This window comes from Pelodiscus sinensis, chromosome 16, assembly GCF_049634645.1.
Source record: "Pelodiscus sinensis isolate JC-2024 chromosome 16, ASM4963464v1, whole genome shotgun sequence".
Lineage (NCBI taxonomy): Eukaryota > Metazoa > Chordata > Testudines > Trionychidae > Pelodiscus > Pelodiscus sinensis.
The window spans coordinates 13,170,563-13,188,281 of NC_134726.1; the positions used below are offsets into that span (position 1 = coordinate 13,170,563).

Here is a 17,719-nt window from a genome sequence, read left to right on the forward strand (position 1 = left end):
CAACTGGGGACCTAAAGCCCTGCCTGAAGGGTGGCCTTTTATGCGAGAGAGCATCCAATCAGTCTGGATGCTATCTTTCAAAAAAGCAGATCACTTTTTTGATTCGCTTTGGCAGTGTGGAAGACATTTTTTCGTAAGATGTCTTCTGGAAAAGCTTCTTCCAAAAGAAACATGCAGTCTAGACGTAGCCCTAGAGACAACTATGTAAAAGCTACCTTTTCTGACGAAATACTTATTTGCTACTGCCCCCATAAAGAACACTAGCTTATTTTCATTGATATTGTCTTAATGAGGATCTCACAGTGGAAGTGAAGAGCTATTAATTTTTACTTATTTGCATAGAAATACAAGGTTTAAATGGATCCAGAACTTTAAGGCAATGTAAGTAGGTGCTACCCATGTATCAAACTTGCTGTTATAATACAGTAGTTTCTGCTTTATTGTCATGTACAATTTCAGAGTATATAAAACATAGAAAATGGAGTATTTTCAAGGCAGAGTAGGTAAAAAGGACAAATATGGTTTTAGGATATTCTATCACAAAACATAGTTCAAACTTTTCTTTCAGTGTACAAAAGATTCACACTTGATCTAACTAAATATGACAGCATCCATAGATAGCTGTATGTACTCTTCCAGCATATGCTATTTGGTTGGGGGGGGGGGGGGAGACAGGGCTTTCATTATGAAAGCATGATTTTGTGTACATCTGTGCACATGTATGCATGCTATATCTTACATATTTAAATAGTCACACTATAAAATGACCCAGGCAAGGTAATTGACTATAGGTAACTGAAGTATCATCATTGGTCAAGTAGCCAGTAAGCAGCACAATTAGTATTTATACTATAATATATGATCTTTTATAAAACTATTGGACTGTTAGCTATAAGTCTGTTATGTAGTTTTGTTCCAAGTATTTGCTTTATAATTTCATTAGATCATTTTACTGTTCATTACATAAACTGTAAACTAGAATACCAAATTCTTAAGGTGAAATCTACTTTAACCCTTTCCTTATATTCTATTGTGTGTACCTAATTGTTTCTTTAATATAATTTGAGGACAAACTTCTTACAAATTAAAGGAATGTGGGTTGGTAACTGCACACAATTAGGACACACTTTAAGGCAGATAAGAAATTAGCAGTGTCCTGATACAAGGGCAAGAAAGCATAGTATTATGACTGTTTTTAACTCTAGCTTTCTTCTTCCTTTATCTTTTGTCTAGTCCGCAGGTTTCTCCTGCTCCCTGAAAGTAATACATAACCCTACCATTATGGGAAACAAAGCAAGATCCATTCCCATGTTTGAGATACTTCACTTCAACTTGCATATGCTTCTACATTGTATGTAATCAAACAACTGTTATTGCACTGAAGATATGTGGGTCACATACTTAACTGATCGTAGTTTAGCTCTGACTGCAGTAGAGCTATGCAACTTTGCATCTAATGCATCTTTGCATCTGATCTAACTCAAATGTTTTCCTAAGCTATATAGCTCTGTTTACTTAAGCTTCCTTAAAATGACTTAGATTTTTTTTTTTTACATAAGTTACAGGCTTATTCAAAACCTTTCCTTTTCTAGGCCTCATGTTTGTCAGACTATAGTAGACATAGAGAAGGCCATGATTATGCCAAACTATAAAATGTGACTTTTAAACAATGAAGCTACACTAGACAACTATAAACCACAATATTCAATATCTAGGATAATCAGCCATCCTTAAAATCACCATTAAGCAAAACGCATTTTACAGTAGAGAGCATTTAAATTGAATAGCCTAGTATATCAGTTATTTCCATATTAAAAAAATCCTAAATTGTTTTGAAGAAGTTTAAGTAAACAGAGCTAAATGGCTTAGGAAAACACAACCTGGTGTGTGTAGGCTTCCTTAAACAGCTCCAATAGACGTTAAATGCCATATGTATATGTTTTGCCAGTATTTCCTAATGGGCAGTCCTGAATAATACTTTTGTATGGCATTCATCTTTGCATCAAATTACAAGGACAATAAATACTTCATGCTAATCTGTATATTCAAATGTGTGTGTGCTATCAGTGGAGCACATATTGGCTTAAAAAAAAAGATGCCTGAAATAGAGGCAAGCAAATTTTAAGATAAATCAAGACTTGAGTAAAACTATACACAATGCAGAGTTAAGAGCATTTAGAGTTTGTTTGTAAGTTATCTTCAACTAGTACAAACAGAACTAATCCGAGACCTAAAATGTGCAATGAATTCCCTGGAAACTTGTGCTGCTTGAGGATACTCTGGAGATAATATGAAAATAAAATGCATATTCCAGCATACAAGAAGGATTGGGAGTCAAATAGCAAGAATGTAGATTCCTAGTATGATAGACGGTGGACATATCTTTGAACTCCCATAACGGATTTTTAAGTAGTATACTGTGTCCTATTTCCCCATGTTTATCCCCAAGCATATAGATCGTGATTGGGGCTATGTCTATACTGCACTCTTCTTGCAAAAAAGCCTATGCAAATGAAGTGCAGATTAGCATATTGCAAAATTAATTAGTGGCCGTTTTTGTGCAAGAGGCTTTTGTGCAAAAAGGAGCTGTGTAGACGGCTCCTTTTTGCACAAAAACCCCTTCTTGCGCAAAAGCCTATGAAATGAAGCACAGATTAGCATATTGTCACACTTCATTTGCATAATTAATTAGGGGCCGTTTTTGTGCAAGAGGCTTTTATGTAAAAAGGAGGTGTGTAGATGGTTCCTTTTTGCACAAAAAACCCTTATTGTACAACAGCCGTTCTTCATTTTTTCAGGAAGAACAGCTCTTGCGCAGGAGGGGGGTTTTGCACAAAAAGGAGCTGTCTACACAGCTACTTTTTGCACAAAAGCCTCTTGCACAAAAATGGCCCCTAATTAATTATGCAAATTAAGTGCAACAATATGCTAATCTGTGCTTCATTTGCATAGGCTTTTGCACAAGAAGAGTGCAGTATAGACGTAGCCTAAGAATTAGCTCATTGCTAATCATGTAATAAGCAAGTACTGTATCTTTTAAATTACGCATGGTGTGTATCATTTAGAAGGTAAGATCAAACTCTTGTTAATGCCTAGATAGCCAGTTAAAGTTGTGAAACATAGGAAACCTAATATAACCTTGGCTGGCAAAGTGTTCCAGTAAGTTTGCATTTTTTCCGATAATCTTTCATACCAAGAATGCAGTACATTTTTAGAGAAACAATACCTTTACTATAAAAACACAAATGGTTTTATACAAAAGTGTTACTGGAATTCTGCTTCTGTACTGCAGTAACAGAAATAACTGTCTGCTGACATTTATTTACGTTTCCTTAAAACTAGGTACATGACACCACTGATCAGAGTAAAAACAAATGCAATCCAAGCTAAGATGAAGGAATATCCATATTGGCCATTTAAAATCTCAGATGGGTATCCATGACTCTCGTGCAAATCTTTATGCCTGTTTGTATAAATGGAGGCTGCAATCATAACGCAGAGGCCTGGAGGAGAAAGAAAGCATTAAAGCCATGTCCATCACTCTTTAAAAGATTTAAGACCACTATACTGGCACACTAGGTGTAGCTCTTTAGCCACACTATTTGTCCTCTCTCCAGTTGCTGCTCTTTGCAGACAATTACGTTTCAGACTCATCTGCACTTACAGTACCTCAGGGCTTCCAAATCATTTTCTTAGGCCAGATATAAGTAGTCATGTTATTAAAGGCTGAGAGATTTGGGCTTATTTAGTCTACAGAAGAGAAGAAGGAGAGGGGATTTGACAGCAGCCTTTAGCTTCCTCAAAGGGGATTCCAAAGAGGATGGAGAAAGGCTGTTCTCAGTGGTGACAGATGACAGAACGAAGAGCATTGGTCTCAAGATGCAGGAGGGAGGTCTAGGTTGGAAATTAGGAAAAACGATATCACTAGGAGGATGGCGAAGTACTGGAATGGGTTAGCTAGGGAGGTAATTGAATTTCCATCCCTAAAGGTTAAGTCCCAACTTGACAAAGCCTATGTAGGATGATTGGTCTTGCTTTTAGCAGGGGATTAGACTCAATGATCTCCTGAAGTCTCTTCCAATTCTATGATTCTAAAGATGATATTTTTCAACCAAAACATTTTTGGCAAAAAGGGAGATTCTATGACACCAAAATATTTTCAGAATTAGCGTTTATTTTCACTAATTGCTTTTTTTAAAAGTCCATGAAATCAAAACATTATTTTGAAATATTATTTAAAATCTAGTACCAAGCTAGAAATCTAACTAAAATGTTTGTCACAAAACTAAGGGTTCTTCCCCACTCTCCCAATTTGCTGGGGATTTTTTTCTCAAAATTAAGTACCTACTCTAAAATTTAAAAAAGAGAGCTTTTTTGCCCAGTTCTGTCAGGTACCATGTTGGTCTGAAGGGAACTAGGAAGTTTCCAGGCATTTGGGCAGTTCTAGACCTGTACTTTGTCAAAGTAAGATATTGAACCATGTTCCTAAGTTAATACTGTGACAGAGCAGGCTAAAGGGCTTGATGGGAGGGGAGAGTGGAGAAGGAGTTTGGAGAGTGGAGAAAGAGGAACAAACAACTGATAAAGAGGCTCAGAGGAGCTGAGCAGAACATCACCATCACTGCTAAAGGCTACGGGGGAGGTGAGGAGCTGCGACAGGGAGTGTTTGGAGGCTCCCTTCCCCTCAGGTGGGCTGAAACCTCAGCCAGTGGCTGAGGAGGACCGTTTACTCAGCCCCGACCAGCCAGGGACATCAGCCCTCAATACCCCTTTTGCCAAATGGAGAGAAAAGGCAAGTGAGACTTGTACCGTGGTCCCTAAACTGCGGGATCGTGGGCAGAACAGGGATCTGTGACTCCGAGTGAGACTGTCCCTGCCACAGTACATTTAAGAAACCTATCTGGGTTTTCCTTCAAAATTTTAGCATGATATGCCTCTGAGCAAGAATAATGCCATCTGCTTTTTAAATGATCTGGTTAATGTTACTAAAATTTTAGCCTGTGCTTGAGAATAAACTCACTGGTCAGTTTTTAGAATTAGTCTTGCACTTTTGTTTCATCTGAACAAACTTATCAATTATGTACAACATTTTTCTGCTTCTACTTTGTGTTGTACCATTGCTCTATTCTGAGCCCTATTTCCTACGTTTAATGTAAGGCTCATTGAAGTGAGACATGCCAAAGAGCTACTCACATGACAGCAGCTGAATAGTAGAAGTTAATACAAATCTTTCTCCTTGCTTTAGACGGAAGAGTTGAAGAATGAAAACCAGAAATGCAACACAACAAAAGATAGTAGACAGGATCATAGTGGCTTGAACAGCCTGCACAGACTGATATTCTGTGAAAATAAAAGCAGGTTTTATTATAAATGTAACTTCTTCCCCAATCACACTTCCACTACCAGCACCAACCCGTACACTCTCCCAACTGTACTACGCTATTAATGGGATTTGCTGGCTCCCCTCCTCCTTGCAGTTTCCCCTTTCCATTTAAGCCACTGCCTCTGTGCCACCTTCCCACTTCATCACCCTTCCTCTCTGACTTTTCTAAAAGATATGCTGTAGGAATTATGTTGGGGAAGTTCTATTGTCTATACAAGATATATGACTGATGATCTGAGACCCTTTTGGTCTTAGAATATATTACTGCTCTTCCATTAAAGGCAGCTTTTAAAACACTACATGCCAGCTCTGCAAGCACAATTCACAAATGGAGCTTCCTCAGCTATTCCTTCCCAATTCCACCTCTTCCTTTCTCTCAGATGCCTGTGATCTCTTACATAGAGGTAATCTGAGAATATAGCAGTGGAAGTGTTAGCAACAGTGTTCAGGAAAATGGATTCCAACAGTGCTGCTATTTACAGAACACCTGAAGTCCTGGGCTAATGCCTGTCCAGTTGCCTTTTTTAAAATAAGGACAAGTGGACAGTGCAACACTGAGCAGCAGGGCTACTGTAGTACACTCCAGTATGAATGGATGGATCACTTCTGCTTTCTATACTGTAGCCCTATAATGCAGTGTCTGCCAGCCCTGAAGAGGTATGTCTATGCTGCATATAGAGGTGTGAGTGCAGCAGAGGTAAATATTCTTGAGCTAGTTTTAATCTCACTAGCTCAAGTGCAAACATCAGCGAAGTTCTAGCAGCATGAGCAGTAGTGTAGACTAGCTGCCCAAGTATAAGCCTGCAGGGAGCCTTGGTATGTACTCAAGCAGTGAGCTCATTGCCTTTGATATCTGAGCTAGTTAGAATAGTGATAGAAATGTAGATGTGTTAGTCTGGTGTAGCTGAAACAAAATAAAGGACTATGTAGCACTTTAAAGACTAACAAGATGGTTTATTAGGTGATGAGCTTTCGTGGGCCAGACCCACTTCCTCAGACCACATAGTGGAAGAAAATTGTCACAACCATATATACCAAAGGATACAATTTTAAAAAATCGACACTTTACACCTGAGTCTGAATAAAGGATCTAATTATCTTACCCATTACAAAGATAGCTTCCCCAATTATCACCTCTAATATCATTATCTCACAGACCTCCCCACCCACCCCACCCCAGTTCTGTTCTGAAATGTGATTTGTCCTTTTCATATGTGTTCATTTTTTTAATTGTATCCTTTGGTATATATGGCTGTGACAATTTTCTTCCACTATTTAATCTGAGGAAGTGGGTCTGGCCCACAAAAGCTCATCACCTAATAAACCATCTTGTTAGTCTTTAAAGTGCTACATAGTCCTGTATTTTGTTTGAGCTAGTTAGATTAACTCTGGCTCATGTGCATCTGCATTCACACTTCTAATTGCTGTGTAGACACCCTTACTCTTGATACACAAAGCCTTCAATAGAACAGACTTTAGGTATTAAAGGCACTGTATCTTCCTCCAAAATAACACCCTCCGATGCTAGCTCTCTTCTACCAGCACAGTGAAACTCAGCCAATGGATGATGGCTCATAAATGCAGTGCAGGGGATTATAGCAGAAGAGGTAAGTGGCCATGAACCTACCAGTTTTCAACTCAGTGCAAAACACTCGGTTAGTTAATATTGTCCTCTGTTTTGACTCATAGCTGGATTTATTTTCGGGATTATCTTGCTATATATTTTAGAAATGTGCGTCTGTCTGTCCATCCATGACTCAATCAAGATTTCCTCCTACATGGTAAGAGCTAGGACCACCAAATTTGGTAAGCAGGTTCCTCTTATCATAACATAAAACATGGTAAGGATTTTGTTGTGCCATGACAAAAGGATATGCCTGGAATTGTATTGTTTCTCATAAAATGGAAAGGGAGGGGTCTGGTAGGAGGAAAAGTTATACCGTAGAATGACCACAGGGGCATCATGGAGTCAGAGATGGGGATTGAGACAGCTATAACCCCATTAACCCAGCACGGAATAGGAATGGAGAAAGGGACAGATTTTTACTACATATTTCAAAGAGTTTGGCCCCCAGTTATAGGACATGCACCCCTCCCCCAGCTGTGCCTGTTGCAGTGGCCATTAGAGGCGCTTCTCACTTGGCCCCAAGCTGCTGTGCTGAGAGAGGGTTGGGGTTGTCCTCTCTCCTCTGATCAGCTGCATACTGAACCCCTCATTCCCATCCCCAGCCCAGAGCAATGATTTAAATGAAGAAAAACAAAACCTTATTTGAGTTAAGGACCCAAGTAATGCCAGATAAATCTTCTAGTAGCTCTATAAACTGAAATGAAAAGGGTTTGGGGACTTTAGTTTTGTTTTGTTTAAATAGTTTGAGGTGCTTACCATAGCCATACCATGATGAAGGCCATAAGCTACCTCTATAGTCCTCATAACTGCTTATTAAACTAACTTTTAGTTAGAAAAATATTTGTGTTGTCCATCTGTCTATGATCACAAGCATTTTTGTCTTGCCAATATTTTATAGCCTTACATGTTACTTCTTAAAAATAACTTCTAGTTTGACTGCTTAATAATAGTAAGTAATAATACTCACCTGAATTGCTTTCATTAATGACTGTACAGTTGGTGATGTTGACACAGACTTTCCAGACATCTGTGGAAAAGTCTTTTCCTACCCACCAGGCCTGAAAAACATATAAAGGAAATGTATAAAAATTCAGACCATGAAAGTTAGATAAATGGCCTTATTTTTAATGGCTTCTTAAAATGGTATTACACAAGACCATTTTGCTTCTTGAGATAGGCAATCCTTGGAGTCACTTGCCATCCATGCTTCAGACTAGAGCAGCTCCTCTGGGTGTCTCCCTCTCCCCCACCCCTGCTCTGCAGAGATAGGGTTCAGGAGAGGAGAACACCCTGACTTCAGCAATTCCCTCTTACCCCTCCATCCTGTTCTGCACAGCTAGCAGGAGAATCCTGAGAGCGGCTCAACTGAAGGACAGAGCAAGGGGAGGAACAGTGAACACAAGCTTCCGGCTGTAAGTATGCACCTCTGCTAACCACTGGGTAAGCTGGAGAGAAATGCTTGGTGGACTGGGATCTGGTCCCTGAGCCTGATGTTGCCCACTCCCAGCTTAGGCAAATGTTTCAGGTGATTTTTTTCAGACTGATTAAAATTGCAGCTTATTCTGATTTAAAACTCCACTTACATACTTGCTTCTAAGTGTGGGACTTGCACATTACTATGTTAGGAGATGCACCAATTTTCTGTTAGTCAGAGGTCCTCTTATCCTCAAGAAAAATAGAGATCAGATTCCTAGCTCCAACTCCTAGAATTCACATTTTCTGAATTTCAAATGTGTTCCCCTAAGGATTAGGGAAAATTTACATGTTTACATTGTTTTTCTAGAATTTTTCCATGCATATTAACATTTTGTATTTCTCCCTATGGCTATAAACCCTATCAGCAGGTGAGTGGCACTGAAAAGTGTATTGCTGTATATGTATCCAGTGGGGTAGTAAACACCATTGCAATACTATTAATCTATGCTCCATTGCCACTGTTGCCAAAATAACAGAGCTCCATTTGGAGAATTGGGGAGCAAATCTTTCTACCCATCTGTAAATGGCTCCGCCCTTCTTGTGAGCACCTTTTGAGAGCCTTGTAGTCTCTCTGCCCAGCTGTCTGCCGGAGAGAAAGTGTCTGGTACGAGGCATGAGACCAGTTTCTTCTTACTCTGTCTTGTGACTGCTGTGGGTTGGGGAAGACCCAGGCCCACCCACTTCACTGGGTTCTGGTCCAGGGACCCTGTAAGTAGCAGTTACCTGCTGAGTCTCAAAGAGGTTATTTGCTGTCATGTTCCCTGGGCCACTTCCTCAGCCCTTTCTTTTGGGCCCTGCGGTCAAGTCCACCCTGCCCAGGCTTCTGCAAAGTGTGGCCGTTGGCTTACCAGCTAGTCTTCACCCACTGGTTCTAGTTCTGATCAGGTCTGAAGTCCATCTCCCACTCAGACCTATCCAGAGAGCTGCTGTTCTCCCAGGGTATGTCTACACTACAAAGTTAGTTCGAACTAACGGACGTTAGTTCGAACTAACTTTAATAGGTGCTACACTAGCGCTCTGCTAGTTCGAATTTGAATCGAACTAGCGGAGCGCTTAGTTCGAACTAGGAAAACCTCATTTTACGAGGACTAACGCCTAGTTCGAACTAGCTAGTTCGAACTAAGGGCTGTGTAGCCCTTTAGTTCGAACTAGTGGGAGGCTAGCCCTCCCCAGGTTTCCCTGGCGGCCACTCTGGCCAACACCAGGGAAACTCTATGCCCCCCTCCCGGCCCCGGACCCCTTAAAGGGGCACGGACTGGCTACGGTGCCCGTGCCAGGTGCAAGCCTGCCAGCACCCAGCTAGCAGACCCTGCATCTGGCACGGCACAGAGCCACCCACCCGATGCCCCCCAGCCCACCCCCTCTTGCCGGGACCAGGCTGGCGGCTCCCGGGAGCTTGCCCTGGACCGCAAGAGGCGGGCACCTTCCTGGGCTAGTGCGGACATCGTGGACCTCGTCCATGATCTCCGCACTAGGCACAGGAAAGTGGCCGGCTAGGGCAGGAGAGCTGCCAGCCTGGCCACCCAGGAGCAGGTGTGCATGAAAATCAAGGGGGTCCACTGAGACCCCCGACACTGAGCCCTGAACTTACAATGGCCGTCCTGGGTCAGACCAAAGGTCCATCTAGCCCAGTAGCCTGTCTGCCGACAGCGGCCAACCCTAGGGACCCTGGAGGGGATGGACCGAAGACAGTGAACAAGACATTTGTCTCGTGCCATCCCTCTCCAGCCTTCCACAAACTTTGGGCAGGGACACCACTCCTACCCCCTGGCTAATAGCACTCCATGGACCCAACCTCCATGACTTGATCTCACTTCCCTTTCAACTCTGTTCTAGTTTTAGCCTTCACAGCCTCCTGCAGCAAGGAGTTCCACAGGTTAACTATTTGCTTTGGAAAGAACAACTTTCTCTTACTAGTTTCAAGCCTGCTACCCATTCCTTTCCTTTGGTGTCCTCTAGTCCTTCTTTATGGGAACTCAGGAAGAACTTTTCTCAATGTACCCTCTCCACCCAACCCCTGCTTTTAGAGACCTCTATCCTGTCCCCCCTCCGTCTCCTCTTTTCTGAGCTGAACAGTCCCAGTCTCTGTAGCCTTTCTTCATCTGGGACCTGTTCCCAACCCCTGATCATGTTAGTTGCCCTCCCTTCTCCCAGCCTTTCTCTTCCCCTCTCCCACCTCCTTTTCCCAGTCTCCCCCAGTTTTTTTCAATAAAGACAGAGTCAATGTTGGAAGAAACGTTATCTTTATTTTGTACATCAATAAGAAGGGGGGTTAATGAACGGTGAGTGGAAGGAGGTGAGGGAGGAATGGGGTACGAGCCCCCGATGGGGAGGACTGGGCTGGCTCTGCGGGCTTCTGGGGGTGGAAGCTCTCTTGCAGCCCCCCAATTACCCCCTCTCCCCAGATGGCAGCCTGCGGCAAGTGCAGCCGGGCTGATGGCCGAGTGGTGTGATGTGCCCAGTGTGGGCACTCCGGGCACTCCAAGCCAGAACTTCTTTGCAAGCGGGGCACCCCTTAGAACTGTGTGTCCGGGGTGGGGTTCGGGACCCTTTAAGCGCAGCCCTCGGCTAGCCTGAGACAGCATCTCCACGCTCTAAGTCCTCCTCTTATGCCCTGCCGGCACTGCTTCCGGCCATCCTTAAGCCCTGTTCAGAGTCCACTCAATGTGGACTTGCTAGTTCGAATTAGCAAAACGCTAATTCGAACTAGTTTTTAGTTCTAGACGCATTAGTTCGAATTAGCTTAGTTCGAATTAACCAATTCGAACTAAGTTAGTTCGAACTAGCGCTGTAGTGTAGACGTACCCCCAGTTAGCCCGTAGGTCTACCTGGGTCAAGCTCCAGCAAGGAACTAGCAGACCCTCTGATTGGCTGCAGCAGAGGCTGCCACTCTCTTCTGCTTGGAGGATCTCTCTTTTGCTCTTGTCACTGTGCAGGGTACAGAAAGGCCTCCAGCAGGGATGTCGGGGCCTAGTCCACCCCATTACGCTATGCGCCTTTGAAATGGCTACAAGACATGAAGGACACAAACCCCAGGATTACACGGTGGTATTTGGCACTGCAGCCAAGCCATATGCCTTCACAGCTGGGCTCTGCCCAGGGTCCCAACATGGGAATGCGGATTTCTTCTCTAGGGCAGCTGCAGTTACTGATTTGAGGGACATGCCCCAACTGAACTTCTCCGACGGCTCCCAATAGGTAGTAGCACAGGGATACCACTGCTCAGCAAATAGCTAGACATTCTCGTTCAATGGTGGAGTACCTAGTTTCTCATGGGTGTAGCTTCTTGCTTAAATATAAGATGGGGTGTTCTACTCTCTGGAAATTCTGAGACAACACGGCCCCCAAACCTAGAGTAGATGCACCCGTGTGTAAGATGAATGGTTGAGAAATCAGATCATCAAAGCACTGGTTGCTGTCCTAAAATATTTTTATACTTTGAAATGCCTTTTGGCATTCTGGTGTCCAATAGACAGCATTTGGTGCTGAAGCCTTGGTTAGATTGGACAATGGAGCTGCCAGAGTTGCAAAATGTGGAATGAACCGATGGTAATAACTTACCCTTACCTGCTTTTTTGTTGTGGGACCTGGGGTTTTATCTAGGGCTTTAATTTTGTCTTGGTAGGGAGTGTGTCTTCTCATTCTCCACCAGATTTCCCAAATACCAGGTCTGCTGCATGCCAAATTTGCATTTCTTGGGGTTTGTCCTGAGCCCAGCTTCTCTCAGTGCCTGCAGAACGGTTGCTATGTGGGTCAAGTGTGATCTCCAGTCTTTCACTAAAGATGACCACGTCATCTAAATAGGCTTCTGTGAAGTGCCCAAAATGTTGCAGCGTCTGATCCATTAGATGGTGGAAAGTGGCTGGTGCCCCATGGAGTCCAAAGGGCATAGTTACAAACTGGAAGAGTCATAGTGGGGTGGCAAAGGCTTTCTTCTCATGAGTCCTCTGTAAGTGGTATTTGCCAATAGCCCTTAGTTTAGTCTAAAGTTGCAATGTATCATGCTTTCCGCATGTGGCCCGGGGTACGTGTCAAACAGGGAGACTGCATTTGTGGCTCTGAAATCGACACAGAAACAGATGGTGCCATTGGGTATAGGTACAAGGACCACTGGACTGCATCAAGGGCTTTGGGATTCTTCAGTAATTCCCGAGTCTAACATGGCCCAAACCTCCTGTTCTAGGGCCCCCCAGAGCTTTTCAGGAATATGTCCCGTGTTGAGGTTTAGCAGCTTGAGTTGTCCAGATCTGCTGTGACAGCAGATGGGTTTGACCCGGTAGTGAGGAAAAGAGATCGTTGAAATGTTCCAACAGGTTCCTGGCTTGCCATTGCAACTGTGGAGGTAGGCAGTCCGCAATGGGTACATTAGGAGGGCCTGCCAGGGATTGCACTTCCAGGCCTAAATCCTCTGGTACTTCCTGGGGAGGGGTCTATGAACAGGGCCTCCTGTACTCTTCAGGGTTTTAATAGATTAACATGAAAAATCTGTTTTCCCTTTTTCTTCCTGGGACAGCGGATTTCATAGTCCACCTCTCCCACTTGAGATATAACTTCATAAGGCCAAGAATTGCCATTTGGCCAAGAGTTTACTCTTGGAGCTGGGTAGCAGCAGCAAGACCTGGTCTCCCAGCTTTCTTGGACCCCTTTTGTTATAATGGTGAGGTTGGGTTTGTTGGGCTCTCTCTAGATTTTCTTGAGCAAATCTGATTACCTGGCCTAGCCACTCCTATATCTCCTCCATGTACTGGATTACGTTCTGGGACGGGGGGGGGGAGGGGGGGAGGGGGCTTGCTCTTCCTAGGTCTCTTTGAGCAGATCCAGTATCCCTCTAGATTGTCGACCATATAGCAGCTCAAAGGGAGAAGAGCATGTTGAGACTTGGGGTACCTCCTACACTGCAAACATCAAAAAAGGCAGTAGTCGGTCCCAAGTATGAGGGTCTGTATTCACACATTTTTTCAGAATGTTCCTTAGGGTCCAATTAAAATTCTCAACCAGGTCATCCATATGAGGATGGTAAACTGAGGTTCAAAGAGGTTTTACTTTTAGGAGTGTCCAGACCTCTTAACAGTTGTGATATAAAATGTGCCTCCTGGTCAATCAGGACTTCTGTAGGAAGGCCCATCCAAGAAAAGGGATGTACCAGCTCAGTGGCCACGATTTGTGCCCTTACTGAGCACAAGGGGATTGCTTCTGGGTAGTGTGTTGTGTAGTCTACGATGACCAATATATGCTGGTGGCCCCAGGTGCTATTCTCTAGCAAACCCACAATATCAACCCCTATTCTTTCGAAGGATGTATCTACAAGGGGTAAAGTATCCAGGAAGCCCATCCTGAACCCTTCAGTGCTACTAGTTGACAGTCTGGACATGACGCACAGAAATCCACAGCTTCCTTATAGACCTCTTGGCCAGAAAAATCCAGCCAATAAGCAGGCTAAGGTCTTCTTCCGCCCCAGATAGCCAGCAGAGGGGATTGAATGGGCCAAATGCAGAACTGGTCTCCTGGCCTCCCAAGGCACCAAGATTTGGTAGCTGATCTCCCCCGTGTTTGGGTCCTTGTCAGCTCAATAAAGAAGGTCTTTTCTGAGCTAAAAGGGCAGGAGGCTGGGAGGCTGGAGCTTCCTGAGGAATGACCCCATCAATGACTGCAATCCAGGAATATGCCTCTCTCAGGGTTTCGTCATCTTTTTGTCCTCAGAAAAAATTATATGAGCTAGTTAAATCTTCCAAATCTACCTCAGTGAGGGGACTCTCTTTCAAAAGTTGCCCTGGTTTGAAGGGCATATCCCTTTCCACGCAGGGGGTATCATCTCTTTGCTGAGACAATTCCTCTTCTGGCTCAGTTTCCCCAGCCCGATGACTTTGGAGCCATGTTCAACCCTCTTTCTAATGCCTCGGGCGGGATTTTCCCACCTTCTCAGGGGAAGCAGGTCCTTCCCAGAGGTCTGAGTTCACTACAGGAAATAGTTCCTCTAACGTCTGAGATGCTCGTTCTTCTGGAGCTGTCTGGTGAAAGGAACAACAAGGGAAACCATCGCCAATCTCTGCCAATTATGACCTTCCAGGGAAGGCGTTTTGCCGCCCGAACCCTTGCCTCACAGTCCTTCACCTTCAATTGGACCCACACCGTGGGGTAGGGGTGCACATCCCCATGTGCACAGGTCGCTTTTAGGGGATAATCATATTGGAGAGTGCTAAGGTCCAGTACTGACTCCCAGATCAGTATTTGGGAGTACCCTGAATCTATCAGTCCAAACATCATGTGTGCCCCTCCCCCACCGGGACTGGCATCACATAGGCCTTATGCCACCGGTCAGGCCCCAGGACAAAACCACTACAAGTTTTGGTAACCCCACAATCTAAAAAGTCACACTCCATGATGGGGCACAACCTGCTGAAATGTCCAGGCTTCCCACAGTAGAAGCATACCAATGGTCCCAGAGTGGGACCCAACTGACTCTGTCCCCTTCAGTCACTTGGGACATGACTCAGTGATGGCCAGGGAGAAAGATGCCTCTGTGGGTACGGGGCTCCAGGGTGTCATATTCCCTGGCCACTTCCCTGGGAAGCTACTCCATCCAGCCCTTTCTCCTGAGCCTTATGGTCAAATCCTCTCTATCCAGGGTTCTGCAAAGTGTGGCCATTGGCTTACCAGCTAGTCTTCAGCTGCTGGACTTGGTTCTGACCACGTCTGAAGTCCAACTCCCACTTGGAGAGCTGCTGTTCTCCCAGTCAGCCTTTAAGTCTGCCTGGGTCGAGCTCCAGCAAGGAACTGGCAGGCCTTGGCCCAGCAGCTTCTTTTATATCAGCTTGCTGTACCCTGACTGGCTGCAGCAGAGGCTGCCACTCTGTTCTGCTTGGTGGATCTCTCTTCAGCTCCTGTCACTGGGCAGGGTGTGGAAAGGCCTCCAGCCGGGATGTTGGGACCTAGTTCATCCCATGACACCATCTTTGCCATAAGAGGCTCCCAAGGTACCTCTCTGCAAGGCAACAGTGAAGCAAGGTGGGTATATTGAGGGTAAGATAGGGGAGTGCACATAGCATAAGTCTACAGACACCAGAACTGTAAAACAGAAGCTGATAGCAGCCGAGGTTGACAGCCAACATTGCCGCAGGGCATTTCAGAGATGAATATTTCATGCAATTATTCTTTTAATGAACAGAAGTGAAGACTTTCCTTATACATTTAGTGGGGCCCTATATTATATGACTATATAAGAGACTCTTATAAAAAATTGCAATTAATTGAAGCTTTAATTAACCTGTTAAATTTCAATTGGTATTATTTATTAAATATTTTGGATGTTTTTCTATGTTTTCAAATATATTGAATTGCAACACAGAATGCAAGGTGTATAGTGCTTACTTCACATTATTTTTGATGGCAAATGTCTGAACTGTGAAAATGACAAAAGAAATGCTATTTTTCTATTTATCTAATACAAGTACTGTAGTGCGATCTCCTTATCATGAAAATGCAACTTACAAACATATTTTTGTTATTTTAACTGCATTCCAACAAAGTTAAACTTGAGGGCCTACAAGTCCACTCAGTTCAACTTCTTGTTCAGCCAATTGCTAAATAACAACTAGTAAGTTTACATCCATGAGAGGCTAATGTGCAGAGGAAAGGAGTCCAGGAGATCTGGCAGTATTTTAAAGAAGACTTATTGAAGGTGCAGGAATAATCCCAATGTTGAGAAAGAATTGCAAATATGACAGGCAACAAGCTTGGCTTAAGAGAAATCTTTGGTGAGTTTAAACAAAAAGGAAGTTTACAAGAAGTGGAAACTTGGACAGATTAGGGGTTTGGAACGGGTCCCATATGAGGAGAGGCTAAAGAGACTGGGACTTTTCAGTTTAGAAAAGAGGAGACTGAGGGGGGATATGATAGAGGTCTATAAAATCATGAGTGGTGTGGAGAGGGCTGATAAAGAAAAGTTATTTATTCGTTCCCATAATAGAAGAACTAGAGGACACCAAATGAAATTAATGGGTATCAGGTTTAAAACTAATAAAAGAAAGTTCTTTTTCACACAGCGTGTAGTCAACCTGTGGAACTCCTTGCCAGAGGAGGCTATGAAGGCTAGGACTATAATAGAGTTTAAAGAGAAGCTGGATAAATTCATGGAGGTTAGGTCCATAAAAGGCTATTAGCCAGGGGATAAAATGGTGTCCTTGGCCTCTGTTTGTCAGAGGCTGGAGAGGGATGGCAGGAGACAAATCGCTTGATCATTGTCTTCGGTCCACCCTCTCTGGGGCACCTGGTGCTGGCCACTGTTGGCAGACAGGCTACTGGGCTAGATGGACCTTTGGTCTGACCCAGTACGGCCGTTCTTATGTTCTTATGTTCTTATGACTAGGAAGGAGTATAAAAATATTTGCACGAATATGCAGGGATGTAATCAGGGAGGCCAAAGTGCAACGGGAGTTGCAGCTAGCAAGGGCTAGCAATAGGGGGGCTTGGAGGTAGGGGAGTTAGCAGTTCGGCCGGATGCAGAGGGGCTCACCAGGGGAGATGGAACTGGCAGTGGAGAGAGGCCGCAGTCTCAGGGGCTGGTGGCAGGAAACCTCCACTGTTCCAGCAAATTCCCTCGTGGGACCAGTCAGGTTCCAAGAGTGCCAGACCAGGGTGGTTCAACCTGTATTTTGAACACTGATTTCTTATACAGGTTTTTTTTTCATTGTCATATTCAGCATTCTGCAAGACCAATGTAGGCAATGACAAAAATTGAGAAGATGGTTACAAACCGGTAGGCTTCAAGTTTTAAATAAAAAAATCCCACTAGAAGACCAAGAATGTATGCTTCTATATAGCTGGGGGTTATTTTGGGTTACATTTGCTTGGATACTAGTGTATGATAATTGCGCTTACATTAACATATTTCTTAACTGTCTCAGTCAATAGTTCTTCAAAGTGCTTATAAAGGAGACAACTGATAGAAGTTGAGTTCTTAAGACAGGGTTGTAAGAGTCCACTCCCCTGTTGCAGGCAACCCCATCAAAGAAGCAGTTATCATTTTGCAAACTTGAAATTTCTGCTAATATTTGGGCTGAGGAGGAGAAAATCATTTTTGTAGAAATTGACTATCTTATAAACATCAAATGCAGAGAACCAATTGTGATTAAAAGAAGTCAGATGAATACCTATAACTTAATATTTGAGAAATAAAATGTAGGAAATAAAAGTCCACTTCATCAGATGCGTTAGAGTGGAAATAACAGAAACCA

At 43.7% G+C, this 17,719-nt stretch overlaps 1 protein-coding gene across 1 annotated transcript in view; it reads right to left on the reverse strand.

Moving 5' to 3' along the window:
• Positions 1–309: 309 nt before the first annotated feature.
• EMP2 (epithelial membrane protein 2) overlaps positions 310–17,719 on the reverse strand; it is a 72,496-nt gene continuing 55,086 nt past the window's right edge. Inside the window, exons 3-5 of the mRNA XM_075899292.1 lie at positions 7,978–8,068; positions 5,194–5,340; positions 310–3,503 (exon numbers count right to left, since the gene is read on the reverse strand). Of these exons, the coding sequence (XP_075755407.1) occupies positions 3,319–3,503; positions 5,194–5,340; positions 7,978–8,068 (423 nt within the window). The 3' untranslated portion in view covers positions 310–3,318. The remainder of the gene's footprint in view (positions 3,504–5,193; positions 5,341–7,977; positions 8,069–17,719) is intronic.